Source organism: Alosa sapidissima, chromosome 4 (assembly GCF_018492685.1).
Source record: "Alosa sapidissima isolate fAloSap1 chromosome 4, fAloSap1.pri, whole genome shotgun sequence".
Classification (NCBI taxonomy): Eukaryota; Metazoa; Chordata; class Actinopteri; order Clupeiformes; family Clupeidae; genus Alosa; species Alosa sapidissima.
The window spans coordinates 29,161,716-29,186,651 of NC_055960.1; the positions used below are offsets into that span (position 1 = coordinate 29,161,716).

A 24,936-nucleotide genomic window follows, 5' to 3' on the forward strand; every position below is an offset into this window, starting at 1 on the left:
CAACACACTTATTCTCATGTGTTTCCCATGTTGAAGAATAATTAGGGCAGTTGACCACTCTATCACCTTATTGTTATTATCACAGAGAATAACAGGCGCAATCCCTGCCTCAGTCATTGCAAGCGCCTCATGCTTAATCACCCCTAAGCACACTATGTGGATACTGTTTTAGACTTGATTTAGATTTAGTGTTATTTAGTATAATTTGTATTTTAGTATATTCTTTATCTTCTACTGTCCTTATTGCTTAGTTGTGGTTTTTTTAATATTATATTGTATAGCTTTTTCTGATTTTCTATTTTTCAGTTATGAATCCTTTCTATCCAATGTTACTGTACATAAATACAAAATCAGGAAAACATCTTTCATCAAAATCTTAATTATCCATTTATTTGACAAACACAAAGTACTACTTCAGAAAACTGAATGTGCAAATTCTGAAAAAAATCTGAAAATTTTGCATGCATCCAAAGAATGCTTATTGGATTGTGATGATTGTGATTGTGCACCAAATGTGGACACAGGAGAAGATATAGAAGTCAATAGAATCACAATGAGTCACGTCTTTCAAACAAAATGACAAATCAAAAGTCTGGAAAAAAAGAAATTGTCAACATGGACAGATGGTTGACAAGATGGTTTTTGAAAGATTCAGATTAACAACCTTGGAGGAGATACTGTAGATTAGTTTCACTTTTGAGTTCTTGGAAAATGGCAGGGAAATTTGGCAGACGGAAATAGCTGGGTCCTTTAGATGCTGTAGCATCTGGAGCTCGATTTTCATCTCATTGTGGAAGGAAGAACCATGCAGAGGCATATTTTTTCGCAAATGGACGACAAGTCTGTTCACAGAAGTTTAAACCTCGTAGTGCATTAACTTCTGTGAACAGACCACCGTGGAGTCCATTATCCCGCTTATTCCACTGTTGCCACTTGCGCTGTGTTCATTTCCTGTTACAATTTAAACGTTTTAATCGCTAAAACTGTCTTGTTTGTAGAACTAATTTCTTCCGACACATATCAACTAATTTCTCAACTCACAGGACAAACTGCCGTTACTAGTTCTAAATGGATGGTTGCTACCAAAGATTCTAGAGCGCTACGCGCAAGATGGATTACTGGCTGGAAAATACGTTGGATATGCACGGATATGTTGAAGTACGTTCTATGACTCTATGGGCGCCATTTTAATAAGCTCAGGTGTCGTCACAGACGCTGGCTACCGTGGGAATCCTATGGCGCTGATCCTAACATGTTATCAATATTTGTTCTTTAAAGCTGTATGTTGAAATTACGAGAAACCCAATAGACCACACCATGTCTAGACCAGTTAAATATATTGTATAAAGACAATGTCGAATTATTTCCGAGGGTAAATTAGGCTAGGGCACTGACATCTGTCCATCATCCACCAAAACTAAGTTCAATAGGCCTATGTTTGGGATAGAGCGTCGTTAGTGTAATTTCGTTACTTTGTTGGGAAATGAAGTAGTCTAAAGGTAGGCTACATTTAAATGTCATTAATTCGTTACAGTTACTGAATAACTGTAACGTACATTCCTGCATTAGGCCTAGGCCTACTCATAGGCCTATAGCCTATTAACTTATTTTCTCCATGATTGCATATTTAAAATATGGATTAGCCTTGACAGCCTATTTCATAGAGATGTGCGTAGTGTAGGCTACAGCACGCATTCTCTCCCTGCGCCTCTCTCCCTCAAACGGGTACAGCCTGCATCTCCCCTAAGCAAATCAAAACGGTGGCTTGAGCAATAACTGTTCATGCAGACTTCAACTGGCGCGGTAGCCTACACAACTTTGCAAAGTCAACTTGAATGTATCAATTTTGAATAAAGTTAGTATTATACCCTATTTAACACATTTTTTTTTGTTAATCGCAAACGCACATTTATTCAAACGGCTAAGGAATTAACTGTAGCTTAATTTGTGGAGATCGAAGAGAAAGCATCTGTTTGATATATGCCTACGCGTAGCCACGGTCTACTTGTCAGTCTTGCCCGTCCGATTAGAGGGCTTTCCTTCGTTTACGCTCACCAACTTAAAAAGACGCGCATGCAAGTCAACACTGCGCTGAAACCTCAATCAGTCAAATCGCGAACAGCCACAGCTCCGTTTAATTGTCAGGTGTGATGAAATGCGTTCATATTCCACGTCTTATGTCATAAACGTTGAATGCCTAATGGAAAGGTTTTGTGGTACGATTGTCCAATGGTCAGTGTTGCTTCAATTTGTGTTTTGATTTATGCGACGCACAGATGCTGGGTTCATCAGTTTTGCGCAAGTTTAAAACGTTTAGCCGACTGCCTAATTTGTCATTTTTGTTCTATAAATTCCATTTTTCATGTCATGAATGTAACATGCCTATGATAAGGCTTTGCAGTTGTACAAGATGGTCAATATATTGTCTCAATTGTGATTCATGTGATGCGCACACCGATGCTGGGTTCATGCACTTGATCAGCCTAGAACAGGAACATTTTGGAGAGGGAATGAGAGAATGAAAGCACGCAAGAAACACTTTTTAATTAAACGTAGGCCTAATTTACAAAGACATTCAGTAAAACACTGAAAGTTAATATTTACACGGGTCTCACGTCGCTCTCAAGCTCAGTCGCATGCTGCCCTCTTTTGAGCTTGCGAGAGGCTTAAGATGCACAATTGCGCAGCCTTAAATAATGCTTAATTAAATAAAAGCATGCTTACGCAGCCTATAAGTAAAGAGAAGACCCCTGCCATAATTTGAGGATTTACAGTAGGCAACGTGACAGTTCATTTAAACTTCACAACGAGTTTGGCGAGTTAATATACAAGTGTGATACGGCCAAAAAATGGATCTACTTCATAGGTATGCAGATAACATACGGTTAATGGTCGTTCTAAATTACGTAGGACAATGGGAAATTCAACCAAGCAGTGGAAATATCTAGAGTCAGATTTTGTATGAAGACTGATTTTTTACAGTGTGCATAGTAAGGTAAGGTGCTCTCACTGCTCTGTGAGAGTAAGTGTCATGGTGATGGTGCAAATGAGTAAGTCCAGTAGTGCAACAGTGCAAGAATAAAGTCTAGAGACCAGCATAAAATTAATATGGAGATATAAGAGAGTAGACAAAGTAATATAAAAAAAACTATATCAGTGCAAGAATGGGTTGGCCCTCTAACAACATTAAATAGCCTGCCTGACAACATCAGCTTCACCATAACTGTAGACATGGGGTTTGTTTCAGTATCCTTCTATGTAAGCCAAACCCACCTTGAATGTTTGTTGCTAAAGCTCAATATTAATTTCATCTGACCATATAAAACAAATCCAGGCATCCAAAACCATTCCTAGCATTTACTCTAGCCACTCCAGCTCCAGCCACTTACATTTGTAATTAAAAGACAAGAAATGAAGATCTTGGCATGTCTTCTGAATAATCTATTAGCATAGAGAGTTTGAATGTGATGGTTTTTTTCCTGTAACTCGTCAAAAATTATCCTTATAGATTTATTTTGTCTTTCTTAACCTGTCTGTGTGTGTGGTGGGAAAATACACACGAGCCCCTGATCTGGAAAATTTGTCAAGTCAGTCAATAGGCTACCTATTTTAGCCATTCCCTGACATACTGTGGTGTTTTGTACCAGTGATTAATGTAAGAACCGAGAGTGTAACACACTACTTCCAACTTTTTTCTTCTTCATCCCAACTACGCACATACCAACTACCTGTATCCTCACTGTGCACTCTAGCGCCCTCCGTGTTCACTAACTGTTATTAACAGGACACAACACATACAGTACAGACGTCAACACACTTATTCTCATGTGTTTCCCATGTTGAAGAATAATTAGGGCAGTTGACCACTCTATCACCTTATTGTTATTATCACAGAGAATAACAGGCGCAATCCCTGCCTCAGTCATTGCAAGCGCCTCATGCTTAATCACCCCTAAGCACACTATGTGGATACTGTTTTAGACTTGATTTAGATTTAGTGTTATTTAGTATAATTTGTATTTTAGTATATTCTTTATCTTCTACTGTCCTTATTGCTTAGTTGTGGTTTTTTTAATATTATATTGTATAGCTTTTTCTGATGTTAGTGCATGTTGTGTGTGATGTCTGTATGCTACTGAGACCTTGAATTTCCCCTTGGGGATCAATGAAGTATCTATCTATCTATCTATCTATCTATCTATCTATCTATCTATCTATCCTTGCAAATTTGTGATAATTTTACTTCATATTATGTTATAATCATACAAAAGCACAATATTATGTTAATTGTCTGACAAGCTAAAACTGGTTTCATCAGTTCCTGCTGCCTGTCAGAGCTGCTGTCCTGTAATGCTCATGCATTACGCAATGCAATGTAACAGTCTTACAGTCAGAAGAGGACCATTTGGAGCAAGCCCTATCAGGTTGGTTTGCAAAGTAGGTGTTTAAAATTACTAGAGCCAAACCACATTGGGTTTACCACTAGACATGAGATGTTGCACAGTTCTGTTTGTGCCCTGTCTGAGCTCAACCACACTCTACAGTGAATGCGTAGTTCTCCAGTGCAGGTTGAATCGTTTTAGACACTTGTTTATTTCACCCTGTATCAGGACACTTTATACTGAATATGTGTTCAGTTCACAAATGGATGTAAAGTTATGACATGTTCACAGACAGTTCTGTGTTTGAGCACTGTTGCCTCGGTCAGACCAAATGTGTCTCTGTGTGTGTTTCCTTTTCTCATGCATGGTCTATGGTTGGGAGGTGGGAGACTAATTTACTGTAATTATGTTTCAAAACATCATGTATTACCACTAAATTGATATGGGATAAAATATTAGACTACGTAGTCATGTTTTGATGTTGTATAAGGCTAAATTAATGTGTTTTTTGTACACTTCACATTTCACATATTTTTGTTATTTTGTGTTACCACTCAAATATGAAACATTTCCAATTGCGTATTATTTAGATTGTTGCAGATCATTGATAGATTTAGGATGTAAATTTGCACTTGGCAAGGAGTTGCAATAGCCTAATGGACATGGGAGACATTTATTTCCTTCTCAAAGACATACCCATGGACCAGGATATTCAGAAGATGCCTTCTTGTACAGTGTGTCAAGGTGCTCTACTATACTCCTCCATTATTTCCTCTCCCATTTAACTCTTCTCCAGAACCTCCTGGACCATCTATGCGTAAAAAAAGAAACAATAACAGTGAAACACTTGTAAAGAGAAAACTTACATGCACCCTCTAAAAAGTGTAAATCCAGAGTACAAACAAGAAAGCTAAGGGGGCAGCTAGAACGTCAAAAAACAAATGCTATTTAATACCACTGATAGTGCTCAAAATATAATTACACTTCTGTGGTTGTGTGATAAGGGTCTCTACAGACAAACAGAAGTATTGTAAACTTGGAAAGTGAGATTATAACAAGACCTGTATCTGAAGGAAGCAAATTGCTTGGCTTCGTGTTCTAGTAGCATGAAATCAGTGGGATTTTGATCTTGCAGCACTGGATCTGCAAGCAGATCTGACTGAATCTAATAAACATACTTTACGTTCAGCCAGATCTGTGCAGAGCTGCAAGATTGAATGTGCCCACTGATTTGACACTACCGGAACACAAAGCCAGGCTTCTGCATTTTGGAGAGGAAACAGACAAGGATTTCTCCTAGTGATATTTTAATTTTAAATGCTCCCCTGTTTGGCCTTTTTCTGCTGAATCTCCTATGGCAGAGGTGTTCTCTTCTTTTGCACCAGTGGATTGATGTGCCTTGTTTGAAGAACAAGAAAAAAAAAATTGGAATCTTAAAGGGCTGCTTTAAGAAATTCGGTCTCCGATTTTATTTCACTTAATTCAACTAAAGGGTGACAAAATATTTTTTTTTTTAACCATACCCACTTTATTTGGCGTGAACAACACATTTCACAATTTTCTTCATCAGGTTTGAACGTGTACCTAAAGCTTTCATGCCAAATAAAGTCAACAAAATATACCCTCCAGTGTGCGATTTATACTAGTTTTTGACTTTTTAATAGTTATACTGCACACCATCAGCACCTGCAAAAGGGCTGTGCACAGGGATTTTGAACTTTGATTGATTTCAAATGTATTTCTTAAAAAGGATCATAAGGATCTGCATTAACTCCAGCCAGGATACAAAGTGTGCGTGTGAAATCATTAAGAAACATGCCTAAGGTCAGGCTGATTCATAGTCTAAACAAGCTAGAAAAAAGAAAGAAAAAAAAAAAGCGTTGCAATATGGCTGCCGAGTGGAGGGACTTGCCTAAAATGACTTTGGCTAAACCACATAAAACCTCACCTTCTCGAATTAAACTTTGAAAGGAAAAAACAGGCAGCAGTTTGAGGTACTTTTTTCTCCATGGTACTGGACATTGATGAGCATTTTGCTGACCCTGTTATACCTAAACTTAATGGGTCATTGCAAACCTACAAATGTTGTCATATTATCCAATCACACAATAACTCTCATCTGTTCCAAGAGAGCAAGATGTGGCTTCACACATTGCACACACACAGCAATCTGTTTGTGCGCTGTAGTCAAAACAATACAAAACAGGCTTGACTGGTTTTTATTAAGCTGATTGACATTCCTTTAATGCCACATCATCAACTGACAAGAAAGATCATGAACAGCTCTTCTGTTCACAGTTCAGCATCGCACAAGTAGGCTAAATTCACCAATGCACGAATGTCATGTCATTTACCGTGCCCACACACCATGAGAATATATCAAAGGCAACATATGCTCAACTGATCAGAAGTGCGTTGTCTGAGTGTGTGACTTCGCCTTGCGCAAACGCTGCTGTGTAGCCTATTTTCTGCTTTGACGCATTTCAAAAGCTATATGGTCAGAAGTGGACAGTTATCAACCAGTAACCAGAATGCATTTATGTATTACAGTTTTTCTCAGTCGCTTTGGTGCTTTTCTCTGATCAGAATGAAAATTCTCATAACTATTAGTTCAACCTCCACAACATTTAGTCATTTGTGCACATCATAGCAATTTCTCCTTCCTCTGAACAAATTGCAAATGCATTTGAACATGTAGGCCTATCAGTTGCTTTGTCATGTCAGTCAAAATGAATTATACTTATGGATGCTGAATAGTCGTTCCCAATAAAACTAATAGTCTTCATTTCATTACATACAAAATTGGTGAACTAGTTATCAAATTCTGTCATGCTGTAGAATTGCAAAGGGCATATACAGTAAAACTGTGAATTGTACATATTCAGTGTCTTGTACTCACTTACTCCCCTAACTACAGCATTTTGTAACTTTACTGTAGTTTTCAAATGGCTGTACAAAAACTTAACAGACATCATTGACGGGAGAGAGACTGCTTTAATTATGTGCAAAAGGGATAAGATATGGAGTTTGAACACGCAGTTTTGAGAATTTCAATTCTGATCTGAGAAATGCGCCAAAGCGACTGAGAAAAACTTCCCTCTAATCTTCACACTCAGCCTGGGGCAATACAATACAAATACATTTATTTATTTGAGGTAAGGCATAAATCACGCACGGCAAGACAAAGTTACTCTCGCAGATCAAGTGTAATGGCCGACTTGAATGTGGGCGCCGCTGGGCGGGGTTGACTTATCTAACGAAACCGCACACACAGGCGCACCGGTCGCATCCAGACATAGCTGTTGTCTATTTCCGTATGTTCGTTAAAGATTGACAGTTGGCCGACAAGATCACACCGCAAGGCACTCTACGCCACTCTAAGTGGGCAGAATAAGATGTTGGGCTTCTGCGTCTACATACAGTTAAACCATGGGATGTGCTCTTAAACTTGCAGTTTTGTTCGGCTGTCTTCCCTTTTCTACCGCCGGTAAGTCTTTATTTGTTTATTTTATGGTAGGCTATGTTCCATAGACACTTGTCTAAAGCGACATACATAAAACTACAGCCTATTAGTTAAGTCAAAAGTTAAAAATAAGTATAAGAATAACAGTAATAATAACAGCAATAGTAAGCCTGTCAAAAACAGACTGAAACAAAGTAACCTGATCACATGAGGCACACAGTTTCAGTTTTGATTAGGCTACCAACCTTTTGTAGCTCGGTCTGCCTCCCATTTAGTGATGCTTACTGTTCCCCTTAAAATGCTATTGGGCGGGCATAGGGCAGGGCTAACTGAGCTGAGCTAGAAAACAGGCATATTGTTATGGCTGCAGAATAATATAGTCCATTTGTTATACCATCACAAGTAAAATAACATATGAAAACCTTTTCAAATGAGCAGCTGTTTCATTATCTCAGAAAACCTGTGAGACACTGTGAGGCACTATTAATGTAACTAATAGCTATTATCAGGAAACATGTTTACCCACATTAGAAGAAATAATTTTTAATAATAATAATTTTTGTGTTGATGTTTTAAAAAACAAAACACACACACACACTATATATATATATATATATATATATATATATATATATATATATATATATATATATATATATATGTATATGTGTGTGTGTGTGTGACAACAATAGACAACCTATAGACAAAATGCTTTGTTCGTGTATGCTATACACTGTAGGCCCTATTCTTCAAAATGTAACACAATACAAGTAGTCATCAAAATTGAGGAAAATGCATTTCATACCTGACATACGGTAAGAGAAAGACTTGATACGTTTTGAAGTACCTCAAGCTGCTGTCCAAATACTGATACTTTACTTTTAATTGAGGTGAGTATGGCCAAACACAAGAACATATAGGCTACTTTAGGTTAATTTGTCATATGTTTTATAACAATTAATGATTGAGCTGGTAAACACATTAAAATGTCATATTTTTAGGTAAAAATCACAACAGACTATATATATATATAAATATATACAATTTTTTCAAGATGCCACAATGCCCTGCGAGCACTTGCTTCTGTTTGATGTATTGACACCTTACAATGTCTCTCAGTCGCTTTGGTGCATTTCTCGAATCATCATTAACATTTGCACACGTTAGGGCATTTCTTAAAACAATTAGTTTAAACTGTATAGTGGATTACCTGCACAAGCATGTATCAAAAGCAAGTATTTATGCCAATGAAACTGTCAGTCCACTCGAAATGACAAGTCATGATGCCATTGTTTATGTCAAGATAGTGAAACTGGTTTGTCTTGTTGTCAATATGACGGTTTACTCTGTAGGTATTTCAAAACTACAAAGTTACACAATATTGTGTGTGGAGGAGGTCGATTGCAAGAGAGTGTGTTTCAAAGTGTTTACTGTCGACATACACTGTGACAGTATAACGAAAAACAAATGCTTTTACATTACAGTTTTTCTCAGTCGCTTTGGTACATTTCTCTAATCATCCTCGACATTTGCAAAACAGTAAGTGCATTTCTCAAAACAATTTGTACAAATAGCAAAACACCTGCAAAAGCCACTTTTTTGCTCAGAATCCTTAGTTCATCTCCCAAAATTAAATATCTGTGTCAATGAACATTTCAGTGCCATCAGAATGACAAGTTCTTGTGTCATTGTGTACGGATAAGACAGTCAAATTGCTTAGTCATGTTGTCAATATAGTGTACTCTGGAGGGATGTTCTGATGTAAACTATGGCTAAACTTTTGATAACAATTATTGTAAATTGTAGGTTACACCTTAGTGTATATGGGAGTTTGATTGCAAGAGACAGGACAAGATTCACATTTACGCTTTTACTGTTTGTACTGTCATTTGTAGACAGACCATGTCATTGCGATACAGAAAGTTAAAGACAGCACAGCGTAGCACAGAAAAAAGTATAAGGAAAAAAAAACAGAAATGTGTGAACATAGGACAATATCCTTATGGAGAACTGTACATGCAGTGCTGTAGGAATTACAGTGCAGTCTTCCTAGACCTCATGATGTTCCTGTCTGTTAGGCCACAAATTCTCATCCACATCACAACGAATATCATCTTGCTTTACATATTATGACAACTTGTTCAACCATTTTGCATGCAAAGACTTATGCTATGAACTTATGCCTAAATGTTTTGGCATAAGCAATTGATAATGTACTGTTGGAAACCGCTGAGAATTGTACATAATCATTTGCATGGATGTAGCAAAGCATTTGCAAATGGTTCAAAGAAATTAGAAACTGCTTTTCTGATGTGCACAAGTGACACAAAGATGTGAAAATTGAACAGGTAGTTTTGAGAATTTCAATTCTGATCTGAGAAATGCACGAAGGCAACAGAGAAAAACTGTAATTCATGCAGTCTAGATCACAGCCTGTCAGACTGACTGAAACAAAGTGACCTAAACAAAGATTGAACTGGGAAGAAGGGGATAATAAACTAAAGTGTAGAGGTGTACGCACATCGATTCTACAGGTGCTGGATACTAGAAATACTGAGTAAAACAAAATAAAAGATATCCGCACACTGTCTCTAAAGCTCCCAGTTTATTGGGGGGTGATACACAACATTTCGACCACTCAGGTCTTTGACAGGTCTCAAAAAGGGGATAATAACCTACACTCTTTAATATACTCACTTTAATTTAATGCCATATATGCTCAAATTCAATAATGGATGGATTATCCTTTTCATGACCATGCCCTATTATCATATAATACCAATTAACTAATAATTCAGACTTATCAGACAATCCAATTCAACAGCCAAGAGAGAGAGAAAGAAACATGCAGTTTGGCAATGTTACAGGGAGACAACAGAAAGAAGGGCCTTCACAAGAGGTCAAGAAGAGAAGAGAGTTTGGGGTCTTCCCAAGTAAAAGGCAATGAAGTTTCTGAGCCAGATAGTAGGTCCTTATAAATGCTCTGCAGGTGACCCTGCACATTTATCGATCATTTGTCCATGGGCTCTCCTTAATGTCTTCTGCTCTTCTCCCTTTCTCTCTCTCCCTGCCCCTGTTAGACACACACACACATAAAGACCATACTAGATGGTATGGGATACTAAGATCAAAAATATCTACATACAGTTAAACCATGGGGTTTGTTGTTAAACTTGCACTTTTGTTCAGTTGTCTTCCCTTATCTACCGCCAGTAAGTCTTTATATTTGTTTATTTTATGGTAGGCTACCTATTCGGCAGACAAAGTGACATACGGTACAATATAAACTAACTACATTAGCCTATTAGTTAAAAATAATAGTTTAAAATGAAGTTTATTATTAATTATGTGCGAGGTGAAGAGATGTAATCAGACTCTAAACAGCTTGAAAGTACCAAAACTATCACACAAACTCATGAGGCACACAGTTTCGATTACTAACCTTCGGTAGCTCAGTCTGCCTCCCATTTAGTGATGCTACTGTTGCTATTGGCTACAGGGCGTGCACAGGGTAGGGCTAACTCAGCTGAGCGAAAAAACATACAGTAGGCCTAATTATTGCTGCATAATATAGTCCATGGGCCAGACCAAATGTCAGTGACAGTCAAGGTGGCAAAACTTCAATGGTGCCATTTCATTTGTCAGACCAACACAAGTAAAATAATATGTAAAAACTTTTCCAAATGAGCAGCTGTGGTCTCTTAATTTGTTTCCAGAGCTGTATATACATTTATGCTTTCTTGACAAGAATATACAAAAAAAAAAACACTGAAATGAAAGTTAAAATAAACCATGCACTGAAAGTTAAATTACATTTCTGTGAAAGAGACAACGATCCATCATGACCAATCAGATAGAAGAAAAGAGCATGAGTCACGCAGAGTGAGGCAGAGGTTGCCATCTCCTGTTGTTTTCAGTTGTGTGCAGGTTACTGCCTATTTCTGTGCGTCACTGCAATCTGGGTTGTTTACCTACACTTATCTTGCTTTGTTTGTAGGCTATCCTCACACAGAAGGCCCTGTTCCTTAATATGTAACTTAATACAAGTAGCTCACAAAATGCATTTCATACGGTAAAAGAAAGACTTGATACGTTTTGAAGTATGACTAACACCCCCTGCTGTCCAAATACTGAAAATATGCTTTTAATTGATGAGTACCGGCCGGTAATAGTCAAACACAAGAAATAAATGTGTACTTCAGCCTAATTAGGCATACTACTAATGTTTTATAAGAATTAATGATTGAGCTGGTAAACACATTAAAAATTCATACTTTTAGGTAAAAATCACAACAGAGTATTTTTTTACTTTTTAAATAAAATATATTAAAAAAAAGTTTACATAATGTAGTCAGTCCATGAGAAATAATGTCCCTTTGAAGACATTGCACTGCAAAACATCATAGTTGTATAATGGAAACAGTGTGATGTTAATGTTTGATGCAGCCAGATCCAGTAGGCCTACATTAGGCTCCGTGTGTACATTTACTTATTACACGGCTCTTCACAGGGCAAGTAGAATGCTCTATTGACTTGAATGGGATTTCCCAAAGTTCTAGCGGTCATTATTTCCGAGGAAAGGACCTCTGAAAAAAATGGCAATAGCATTGGCAACGGAGTTTGTGCTTCTAATTCTGGTATTACATATCACTACGCAAGGACTGGAACTTCATTCAAAAGTGAAAGCAGACGGTAGGCTAAAGTCATATCGTGGGGAGTTTATTTTTTATTTTTGGCAAGTAGCCGTGGCGTGTAATAAGGGGGATAATGTATAGAACGCCGGTCATTATTGGGAAAATAAAGGTTCGCCCTGTAGGGACTTATTTTCCCAATAATGAAAACGCTGATGAACCAGGTGTTCTATACATTATCCCTTACATATTATATAGACTATATGACACATAGGCCTGTATGGAAAAAAAATGTATATTGTCATAGTTAGCAGATTACACATGCTCGTAACCTTTGATATACGTAGCATTTCAAGATACCACAATGCTCTGCGAGCTCTTGCTTTCTGTCTAATTTATTGGCACCTTAATTCCCACAGCCTGTATAGATCACAGCCTGCAGACACTGACTGAAACAAAGTGACCTAAACAAAGATAGAACTGGGAAGAAGGGGATAATAACCTACACTCAATGATGTTTTCTAAACAAAGTTCGGGAGGAGCCCTTAGGGATGATTGACAGCAATTAACTCACCTGTCTTCAGCCGCCAGGGTATTTAAGCCGGCCTCCTTATCCATACGTCACACGCCGCGACGCTCGCAAAATTATTGGAGTTGCAAAGCCTCGGTAGGCAGACGTAATAGAGCTGGGTCTTTCACTACTAACCATCCAAAAGCTACATCCAGTCTATGGGCTACAGCCACCTGGTTCACCAGCGTTTTCAGGTCACCGCACAGAGCAAGGGTAAGCTACAACTATCGATTAGCCTACGCTATAGCCTACTCACCCCAGCCTACTTCAAGGCTCTAACATCAGGCTGCTCCAAGCTCGCGTTTTCACGTCGCAAGATTATCCAGGTAACTCGAAATGCTCTAAATTTTAACATGGCTCGCCACGCCAAGCGTCTGAAGTTTTGTAGGCTATCTACTAACGTTATCCAGCGGAGGCCTATATTCCCAAATTCACTCAATCCGTAATCCGTGTTGGCTTCGGAAACGAACAGGTCTCATTCATTTCCTATAGTTGTCCAGTGACTTCTCATAAACTGCTACTAGCGTTGTTGGATATTTAAGCTACTTATAATAACTGATAAGCCTCAACCTTAAGTGCCCAGTATTTCCGCTGGCTTGTTCCGCAGTCTGTTAAACAACGGCGCCGCGTCGCAGACGTCAGCAATTATTAAAGCGATAGTACACATTTGTAAATCGCGTCAGGCGACGCAGACAGCAAGGACCGTGATTGGTCAACTCGTCCTGTGTCGATGGCCGACGTTTCATGTAGCTTCTACGGGGTATAGCAACAAGCTAGTTAACTGATGTAAGCTTTGCAAATAAACTCAAGTCATATTTGGTTACAATGACTGGTTATTCGTATGTTTTAAAATTAGCATTTCGCCAGCAAGCAGTGCTTTGTGGGCAGTTGCGCTAAGTTTGCTCTCAGCAGGCCCTCAAACCCCAGTCTACAGCCAAATATATTGACACACTTTGACCACCGGTTTATTGTTTCATTCCATGCAAACACCGACAGGAGGGAGCGATCGCAACCCCCCCCCCCCCCCCCCCCCCCAATTGACAACTTATACAAATGTTTGCTTTATCGCATTGCAATGCATTATCTTATTGCAAGCTGCAATTATTTATGCCGTCTTGTGTGACAGTTAGTGAAACACGACACTGCACTGACGTGCTCATCAATCAGAAGTGGCACAACTTGGATATTAGCTAAATCTTGACACAAAAAAAAAAACCTATTGGAGCTATTGCATTGCTCCAATCTTTGGACAGCGGCACACATCCGCAGCACTTTCCATTTCCGCGGCATCTTGTTCCGTAGGTCGGATAGGAGATTCCATCCTCCTCTGTCTTTTAACTCTTATTTAAGCCCCATAAACCAATCTTTTCTCCTTCCCGCTCCCTCTATTCATTCTCTTCTCCTGACCAGGAAGCAGGCTGCTCTTGACGGCGCTTTCCTGCACCACACGCTCCAGAGCGCATCACTCCGCTGCTTCAGCCACGCCAGTGGACCAGGTTCTTAACCACCGACTTCCTTCCCGCAGCATCTCCGCCGTACTTCCGGATCCGACTCCACTTCAGACGGCCCCGGTAGCGACCGCGTCGCTACTCCCTCCGCCCCCTCTTTCCCTTCCCCACCCACTTCCCCCAGCCAGGACCCGGTCCAGGGCTGCCCCTCTTCCAGTCGTTCCGGCGACTGCTCCCTCCCTCCCCCCCCCCTACCCCTACCCATCCCTTCCCCGGCTCCGCGCTAGACCAGCCCGCCGCAGCGGGTTATCAGCACTCTGCGAGTGCTTTGGATCACGACGTCCCATTCCGGCTCCCCAGTTATTCACTAGCCACAGCAAAGGCCCTTCGACCACCTCCTCACGCTGCACGTTCCAGCTTTAACATCCCGTTCCGTCTACCCAGCTGTTCATTAGCCACAACCAATTCATTCCATTTGGATACTCACCTTCATGCTATCATGCCTTATCTGCCGATCATGTATTATGTGTTGTATGTCGTATCATGCTGAATGTCATGTTTTATCAGGTAATGGTATTCTAAAAGTATTCTTTCAGCCCAGGTTGGATTATTTAAGGATGCCACAGATGGTACGGAATGAGCTTGGACGCAATGCAAAAACAGCTCTAGGGAGACCCATGCAGCAACTGTTCCGCCGAGCTCCTGCTACAACTGCTCCGCTGAGCCCCAAGACCCATGCAGAAAAAGCTTCACAGAGCTATAGGACCCATGCAACGACTGCTTCGCTGAGCTCCAAGAACCACGCAGCAACTGCTCCGCCGAGCTCCTGCAACCCTGCTACAACAGCTCCGCCGAGCCCCAAGACCCATGCAGCAAAAGCTACACCGAGCTCCAGGACCAACGCAACGACTGCTTCACTGAAGCCCCAAGAACCACGTAGCAACAACTACATCGAGCTCCAGGACCCATGCAACAGCAGCTACGCTGAGCCCCAAGACCCATGCAATGACTGCTTTGCTCAGCCCCAAGAGCCAGGCAGCAACAACTAAGCAATGCAACTTCGGCTCCACCAAGCCTCGAGAACCATGCAGCAACAGCTACGCTGAGCTCCAGGACCCATGCAACGTCGGCTCCACCAAGCCCCGAGAACCATGCAACAGCAGCTACGCCGAGCCCCGACCCATGAAACGATGGCTTCGCTGAGCCCCAGAACCATGCAGCAAATACACCGAGCTCCACGACCCATACAGCAGCAGCAGCTACACCGAGGCCCAAGATCCGTGCAATGACTGCTCTGCCGAGCCCAAAGCCCCATGCAGCAACAGCTCCGCCGAGCCCCAGGACCCAGGCAACGATGGCTCCGCCGAGCCCCAGGACCCAGGCAACGATGGCTCCGCCGAGCCCCAGGACCCAGGCAACGATGGCTCCACCGAGCCACAGGACCCAGGCAACGACGGCTCCAACTAGCCCCAGGACCCATGCAGAAGCGGCTCCGCTGAGCCCATAGGACCTTTAGGAACCGCTCCGCCAAGGTTCAGGACCCATCTAATGACTGCTCCGCTGAGCCCCAAGACCATGCAGCAACGTCTCGGCTGAACCCCGACACCCATCGTTCCCACGGTTATGCAATACACGAATGTCCGCCGCTGAGCAAGCGCAACAAAGATCCACTCTTGCGTACTTGCCGCTTGCCTCCCTATACTTCGCAAGGGGTTCATGTCACAGCACTCTGATCCACCCTCCATCATGTTTACCGGCCTCCTTTGGGTTGCTGAGATGTAGTGAGTCTACATGCCCCTCGTCTCATTTCATTCCCGATGGCAAATCTTGAGCGTTAGACCAGGACACTATACTATTAATCAGACTAAACCGATCAGTTCCGAAAAGGACACTCCATATTCATATCCAACTCCGCCTCAGATCCTCAGCTTTCATACCCATCTCACTACATCTCATATCGGTCAGCTCAGCATCGCTACTAGCCCGCTCTCTTCATCTCAGATGAAGGGTACCCATCACTCGTCACAGGTTCCAGTCTCTAATATATATCCTTGTCAATCCTGTTCCCGCAGGCCGCTACTCCGTGCATTCAGGATAGGAGCTGCTACTGCAGCTGCATGCATTGTCTATCAGAGCAGCAATCAAATACTGAGCCGTTGGTCCACAGATGCCTATCAGTCCTACTGTACATCCACTCCATCTAGTGGATCTATGACTTGTTAAGCAAGCGCAAATGTATTTCGGTAGTGGCCTTCCTTTCTGCTCTTTTGGGGTGCAAGCGGCCATCGCTTGATCGCGATCTCCGCTTCAGGCATCTCATGACCACGGCCAGCTACCATGCCAAACACGCGCTTAGCTTATTCACTCAGTATAGCAATCATGCCGACGGGCGAACTAGTGAAATGCCATATCGGACATTATACTACAATATGCGTGAACACAATAATGTTAATGACCATGACCTAAATAATTAATAATAATTCAGATTTATCAGACAATCCAATTCAATAATACAATGGATTTTATGGAGTGGCACAGACAAAATAGAACTGAATCCTACTGTACACGGTGGCGGTGGCAAAGTGCGATGCTGGTGTGCGAAGTTGTGTTGAGAACAATGGAATCTAATGTAATTGACTGTCGAAAGCGGAGTGTGTGTTGGCGCCAGTGTGTGTTGGCCTTTACTCTCGCATTCTGCAACAGGGACATTCCCCGTCTGTCATCTTGCAGTTTTACCTGATTTACTGTGTTCTCTCATTCGTCTGTTTTGTCTCATTTGTCTGTTTTTAGGAATCCATACCCTGGAGTACTTCTACGCAGCTACATCAGGAAACTTTCCAGAGTTTATAAGTGTTGGGGTGGTGGATGGTGTAGTCATTAGTCAGTATGAACGCATCAGTCAGAAGCAAGTTCCCAAGCAGGACTGGATGAAGCAACTGGATCAGGACTACTGGGATTCAGAGACACGATGGTCTAAGACATATGATGAGAATTTCACGAAGGACATTAAGATTGTAAGGAAACGCTTTAATCAGACTGGAGGTAGGTTCAGTCACTCTTTCTAAGTAAAACGGTGTGTAATAAGAGCTTTACCTACTAACACATGTCATTCAGTAGCATAATTTTGTTATTACATGTAGCAAGGGATAACTGGCTTGAAAAAGTAACAGGGCCAAAGTGACATTTGTGGTTTGTTATCTCCACGTCGTACAGCAATGTTTTTACTTTTTGTTGCTTAAGAGTAAACATTGAATAATTGAAGCTAAAGCAAAAACAAACATATTGTATAATACATATATACATCAAGGGCAAATACCTTGTTTCTTCCCTGCTAACAGGGATTGAGGGAAAAAAGCTTGAACCATTTGTTGCAAAGAAAGAACTAGTAATTCCATACGGGTCAATGCCAATTGGTTAAATGCTGGTCCAAGGTTTTCAAAAGTAACCTGCTGGCCAGCGATCCGAAACAAACCACAAAGGGGACTGTGAATTAGTTCTAGTGAAGGAGGAGAATAAATTTGTTGATGCAATCATTTGCCACATTTAAACCCAATAAAATACTTCTGGAATAAACTTAATGAAAATTCAGACCAAAATCATACCTTGATTTTAATACCAGTGTCTGTGCTTGATTAAACTACTGCAGAATTAGGTTACTCTGGGATTAAAATGCTTTAGAATTTAAGTTGTGCAACTATGCATCGACTGGAATTTGGATCAGGTAAATGGACATTTGTAAACCGTGAACAGAATATTTAAAGTAGTTTGTCTTATACTGCCTGTACAAACACAATCTTCTCAAATAAACATATAGACTGTCACTTAGAATACCCAAGTGTCCCAAACACACCAGTATTAATAGTATAGAAATGTGAAACTGATGGCCTACAACTGAGGTCCTACACATGAGATGGTAACACCAATATATACACTAGATTAATATACTGTCAGTCATACCAATAAATAGACTGAAAGCCAGGCAATTAACGGAATACATGGATCTGTCATTGTACACTTTTAATTAGTCTTGTTCCTCTGTCTCTTAGGAGTGCATGTTTTGCAGAAAATGTATGGCTGTCGGTGGGATATTGACTCTGGAGCCACTGATGGTTATGAACAGTTTGGTTATGATGGAGAGGACTTCCTCTTACTAGACCTGAAGTCCATGAGATGGATTGCAGTACTGCCACAGGCAGGCCCAAGCAAAGCAGAGTGGGACCGTACAGAAAGTGCTGTAAACAGGAGAGCGTATTTCCAGGGCACGTGTATTGAATGGCTGAAGAAATATGTTCAATTTGGGAGCAGCACTCTGAGGAGGAAAGGTACAGCAGCACAGATAACACTCAAGCAGTTTTTACAGGAGGCTGAATTTCTTTAGTAGTGAAGGACTTAGTGAAATGGACTGGACTTAACACATGCATACAGTAACTGATTCCCACTGTTAATCTATCTTTATGAAATCATTTATTTACAGTGTCCCCAGAGGTCACTCTTCTCCAGAAGGACTCCTTTTCTCCAGTGGTGTGCCACGCTACAGGTTTCTATCCAGAGGGGGTGATGATCACCTGGAAGAGAGATGGAGTGGAGATGGAGGAGGATGTGGATGTGGGGGAGACTCTGCCCAATCATGATGGAACCTTCCAGAAGAGAGCCGTGCTCACTGTGCCACCTGAAGAAAGGAGGAAGGCCCAGTACACCTGTGAGGTGGCTCACCAGAGTGGAAAGACCATCATCAGGACCCTGACTGTAGAAGATGGTAAGACACAATGTGGATATGGAACTGCCTTGTTACAATAGTTTGGTATTAGCAAAACCTCCCAAAGCCTAAAATAGAATGTTTATACCTGGTGTGACACCATCTACTTTTTAATAAACTAAACCCTTTTGCTGTTTTTCAATGTGTAGCAAATATTAATGACTAAAGGCAAGCACATGGAATGATGGTATATTGATACTTGCAAAAGTTTTAGTGATATCACTGTATTTTTCTCTACACTCTGATACAAATGTCTATTGTTTGATTTGATTTTGTGATATTGCTGCCAGTTTTGGTCAGATAACAGGGCACACAAGTAATGAGAAGATTCCACTAAACAAACTTTTTTCCTGTAGGCAATATCCTTGGCATCGGCATCGGTATTGGTTTTCTCGTTGCTGCTCTTGTCGTGATTGGTGGGATTGTTGGGATTGTCATGATGAAGATGAAGACTGGTGGGCGTAACCACTTTTATGCATTTCAGTGTTTTAAGGTAAAACTTTTTACCCTTGATGATGCATCAGCTTAATCTAAATTCTGTTGTACTTTACAGGATTCAAGAAGGCAGAACGTGAGTACTTCTTGCAGTTATAAATATGTGTCCTTAAAAAAACTTGCCCACTCATCTAGAGAACTCCGTTATCAGCAAAATCGGGCTCAAGCTGAAAGTAATAGTTTATTGAAAAGGTGGAGGACAGACATCGATACAGGGTAGCCACAATCAAACACGCAAGGGTAATCACAAGGGTAATCACACACCAACACGAGGATAATACATGAAGCACAATCTACGAGAGAGACTACACACACTGACCAATACATGACATTTTAAAATACGCAAATGCAACTTAATAAACCACTAATACAAATACAACCACACGGAATTCTGGGAACCTAGCGTCACTGAACCAACCGGCGCTAGCCCCTTCGAGCTATTGACAACTCGGCTCTGCAAATACTGCTTGTGGCCACATCGGTGTCAAAGTCCCGATACCTTGATGTCCGTGACCAGCAATACTTCTGGCTGCAAAATGAAGAGACCACAAGGCAGGAGTTTCTCGGCAAACAAAGAATCCCAAGGCTGTTGGCTGCCTGCTCCCAGCCAGCCGTGACCGTTTTGTGGCCGTTGCCACTTGCCCCAAGCTTTGACCCTCAGAACTTCAGTCTTGCCACACTCAAAGTCTCTTACATGGGGTCCAGGGCCAGCAGGTACCACGCCCTAGCTTAGAAATCTAGACGCACCCTAGTGGCAGCAAATGTAGGCTAGTCTAGTAATTCTCCGTTGGCTTGTGAGCTCGAAAAATTAAACTTCTATCAGGCCAATGAAATCGTGTATAGAGTCGTTAGGCGGGCTTAACATAATGATTGATGGCCGAGTTGCAACGGTTTGGCTTGAATTCCCTGCTACTTGAAAACAAATAAGATAATGTTGCTGTTGGCGAACAGTGTGACACGAGTTAAGCTTTTATTAAGTTGGCAAAAGTTTGAACTAGCCAACTAGCTCTGCTGGTGGGAAACGCATGGGACTCATAGCGCTGTCCTATTGCATGCAGAGGGAATTTGAAAGACAACCGATTATCCCGCCCCTCGGGCACTGCGAACGGTGAGTGCCCAGACCCTACATTTTAATGTGGGTCTGGCTCGTCAGGCTAACCACACCCTGCCACCCACCCTAGAGAATCGTTGCACGTCCAGCTGATTGGTCGTGGCAAAGGGCACCTCTTGTGCCTCCATCACTGTCAGCCTCTCCTGAATACCCCGCGTTGACCAATGCCAACCTCTCATCGCTGCCACACTCCAGACTGCTGGCTAGATCACCAGAATAATGCGGAACCGCACCGCCAGCTCCACCACGTCTGGTGGCTCGCTCGCCATTTCGTTGCTCCCTGGCCAGGTTCTTAACACCTCCTCCGGTCTCTTGGTGGAACTTCGCAGCAAGTTCACCTCTATCCCACTTCTGACACCACTGTAGTGATCAGTGAACTCGGGCTCAAGCTGAAGGTAATGGTTTATTGAAAAGGTGGAGGACCCAAACATCGATACAGGGAAACACAAGGGTAGTTGCAATCATACACGACTATAGACATTGCAACAGCATGGCATTATCTTGTTAGTTTTTGTTTGCCTTACAGTTACAAACAAGTTACAAGTTACAAATCTGAAAACAATATGTGTGAATTAATATGTTGTGAATTTAATTCAACAATGTTTTAACCTTCTCACAGATACCGATACCGATTCTTCCAACTCTGAAAGATATCTCTTCTCTACAAGATGAACTAGAAGAACCTACAAGAAGAGGGAGTAATTTATTTTTAGGTATTTTAGGTATAGGTATTAGGTGGGAGTAATTTATTTTTAGGTATTTTAGGTATTTTAGGTATAGGTATTACGGATATGTACGAACAATGTATAAAACAATAAAACTGTTCAGAACTTTTCATTATTGTTCCCCCATTTGGGGTTGGTGATATCCCCCCTGACCTGTCGTCCTGGCTCCCCCTTGCCGTAGCATTGAATTCTCATTGATCTCCAGCTGTGATAGACAGCTACTAGTTCTCAGCCCTGGTCCCTCAGCACCTGACACGGATCTTGTTAGACCAGGAGTCACCCGAGTCGGGATGACTTGTGCTTCTATCTCTCATATTGGTAATGAGGTAGGTGGTGTTAGTAGTGTTAAGGGCCTGGCTCAAGACTCATACAAGGACCACTTCGCCTGGGATTCGAACTGGTGACCATCCGCACTATAGAGCAGATGTTAATGTTGCTACTAGGTGAGCTAACTAGCCACTTATGAGCTACCCAGCCACACACATTTTGGGCCCCTCAGATTATAAACATTATAGTAAGTGGTCCCTGTGGGCCCCTGTCTGTGCTGGGCCCTTAGAATTGTTCTACACCCCACCCCCGCAGCGCCCCTGCACATGCATACACACATTTATATTTGATTATACCATGCTCTCGGTTGAAAAGGGTGTCGTTTAAAAAGTGATATACTACACCTATAAAAAGACGTTCCGTTCGAATTGCCTGATAGTTCTAAATCACTGTGCTGGCTCAAACGCTAGTTGGTAACCGGGCAGCATTATCAACTTATCAACATTCCACAGCGTTGCGGAACTTCACATTGAGGAAGATGGACTTCGCGGAGGCAACCGTCCTCCGCTTCGCATCGGACAGTTCACGCCTCCGCATCGTCCATTTATTTCTGATAATGGACACCTCGTCGGGCATTATCCCTTACTTAATTTATTCCTACAGGAGGTTTTTCAGCCATCATTATTGGGTGTGTTATTGCAGCTGTTCTTCTTGGAGTGATTGTGATTGCAGGCTTTGTTGTGATGATGAAAAAGAAAGGTCAGTTGCAATTATCTAAAATGCCTTATGTCTGCGTTCCTGTAGCGAAGGGAGAGAGCAGTGACCCCACCCGGTCTTGAACCCGAGTCTCCGGGGCACTAAACCTGCAGCTTCACCACAACGGCAAAGAGCCAGGCTCGTTGGTATAGTATGGGGAATTGTGTTATTTTAGGAACGATTCATATAGATTTTTGCATCTGGTGTTTTTTTACTTGCTAGGACCCCATTGAATACAAAACAACCTGTTTCCAATTTTTTTTCTTCATTTTCAGTGCCAAAATTCAAGATGGCGGACAATATATGCGGAAAAATAATATAAAGGATTAAAGTGGTCAACTTTTTGATAAATATACACCTAATAAGGTAGACAAGTGAGATACAGACTATTTTCAAAAGATGTATTGCATCATTTGCCAAAACATTTGGAGAAAAAATGGAAAAAAGAAAAAAATCTGCATCTTGTTTCATTATTGAAGAGTTCAACAAAACATTGTCATTGTCACTCAAGTATTTATCCTCACCACTGTCACTGTCTTTTTAATATTGGTGTACATCTCCTCAGAGCCTTCACACCTGCAAAGTTGTGTGAATGGTAAGTTGTTACTCTTGCAAGAACACCTTATACAGCATTGGCTGGCAAGAAAACAACACTTGACAAGTTCCACAACAGCCTCTGGTGCTGGTGGAAGTTTTGACAGAACAGGAGCCTATTGCCCATCAACAATTTGTCTCCATCCCAGTGACGGTGAGTCAAGAATCTTTGGAGCAAGCACTGTATCTTGTGCCCAAACATTTGCTTGTGTGCTCTCAGAATTTCAATTTGTTACATGTCTCATAGCGCTTTACAGAGTGTTAAACATTCAGACAGAGCCCATGAGTAACAGGGGCGAGGAAAAACTCCTTGCCCCTGTTATGGGAGGGAGAAACCTATAGGATGAAACCTCAAGCAGATCCACGACTCAAGGGCCTGACCCATCTGCCTGGGGTCAGTTACAGGACAGTAAGGTCTATATACAGAGAATAGAACATGGTATTTAAAGCCACCTGAGGTATATGTTACAAAGTGGTTGGATGGTTACATAACCAGTATGATAATGCATGAATCCTATTTAGTGTCAAGTTCAAATAGTCCAGTGTAGGGGATGAATTGTCTATAGTAATTAGGAGTTGTCATCGGGCAAATAGTGGGTCGCTAAGCTGCGCGGGCAGGAATCCGAGCATGGGGACAGCAATAGGCGATGGTAGGGCAATCATAGGGATGGGATTTCCCTAGTTCCCGAGTTTTTCCACTCCCTGGTTGGGTTTTAGAGTTTTAAACATGTTCCACCGAAGGGCTTTAGCTGTTTGAAAACCATGTTTTGAGGAGCTGACACACAAATTTCTCACATCCAGCTAACACGTCTGGAGATGGATGAGGACCTACTACAAGCCTACAAAGTGTGTTAATGACACCATCATGACTTGATTGACTTGAAACAGAAACCTTTCCTTTCCCACCTGATAAACGGTAGCCTAAATGGCGGGACAAACGGTTGACTTTCAATTTCCTGATAGGATAGGATACAATAGGATACCCGATAGGTATCCACAGATTCTATACACGATGTGATTGCCCTGAGCGAAGTTTGGTTTTTCCACCTCACAAGCCAATGGAGAGTTGCTAGACTACCCTGACTGCAAATTGCATTTGCTGCCGCTAGGGTGCGTCAAGATTTCTAGGCTGTATCTTTTGTCAACGTTCTCCAGTGCCCATGATAATGAGACTGTCTTTGTTGATGTCTGGTACCCTGTGAAGGGCAAGCACCAAGACATCTGTGTGACATGTAGATATATGGGGTTTTGCCAAAATGACTTACTTCTACTGCCACCTTTGTGTGTGTGAACTGTGACTGGCAGTTTACATAGTTCAACAGCTTTATGACCAAGGTAGAGGATGAGGTTGACTTTGGTTTCCTTCGATCCCAGGAAAGCTTTAAAGCCTTTGATTGGTGTAGTCTTGTATTTTGTATCCCTTATCATGTGCTTTTTCCCATTGTATCGACCTGTCTCATCCTGTCTTTCATGGAGTTTGTGATGGTATAGTTGTTAAATAATAAGTATATGTCATTGTAGCCTCGTTCCTTACTTTCAACATTTTCAAAGAAGCATTCTGCCAGATCTTGGCAACAGTTAATGTCACTTTTCCTGACAACCATCTCCTGCACAACAGCCATACCATCTATTAAGATGCTATCCAATGTGTGTGTTAATTGCACTGAGCTACTCTCTGTAGATTGTTCAGATGATGCTGTTTCTGAAACCAGTCACAATTCATGGATGAAGGCAGAC

The 24,936-nt window shown here is 41.5% G+C and overlaps 1 protein-coding gene across 3 annotated transcripts; it reads left to right on the top strand.

Annotated features, from left to right (window-relative positions):
• The first annotated feature begins 7,697 nt into the window (after positions 1 to 7,697).
• LOC121706504 (patr class I histocompatibility antigen, A-5 alpha chain-like) lies at positions 7,698 to 23,556 on the top strand. 3 transcript variants are annotated; one of them, XM_042088318.1, is made up of 7 exons: positions 7,698 to 7,869; positions 17,286 to 17,537; positions 18,542 to 18,817; positions 18,970 to 19,251; positions 19,608 to 19,706; positions 19,805 to 19,822; positions 23,171 to 23,556. In XM_042088318.1, the coding sequence occupies exons 1-7, from the start codon at positions 7,812 to 7,814 to the stop codon at positions 23,539 to 23,541; spliced, it is 1,356 nt and encodes a 451-aa protein (XP_041944252.1). In that variant the 5' UTR covers positions 7,698 to 7,811; the 3' UTR covers positions 23,542 to 23,556. The 3 variants fall into 3 exon arrangements, with proteins under 3 accessions (XP_041944252.1, XP_041944253.1, XP_041944254.1); XM_042088319.1 differs by lacking the exon at positions 23,171 to 23,556 and adding an exon at positions 21,477 to 21,692; XM_042088320.1 differs by lacking the exon at positions 23,171 to 23,556 and adding an exon at positions 20,988 to 21,164.
• The last annotated feature ends 1,380 nt before the right edge of the window (positions 23,557 to 24,936 follow it).

Coding starts and splice junctions, on each gene's coding strand:
- LOC121706504 (XM_042088318.1), top strand. CDS start 7,812: ATGGGATGTGCTCTTAAACTTGCAGTTTTGTTCGGCTGTCTTCCCTTT. Junction 18,818..18,969: donor CAGCACTCTGAGGAGGAAAG/GTACAGCAGCAC, acceptor ATTTATTTACAG/TGTCCCCAGAGGTCACTCTT. Junction 19,252..19,607: donor GACCCTGACTGTAGAAGATG/GTAAGACACAAT, acceptor TTTTTCCTGTAG/GCAATATCCTTGGCATCGGC.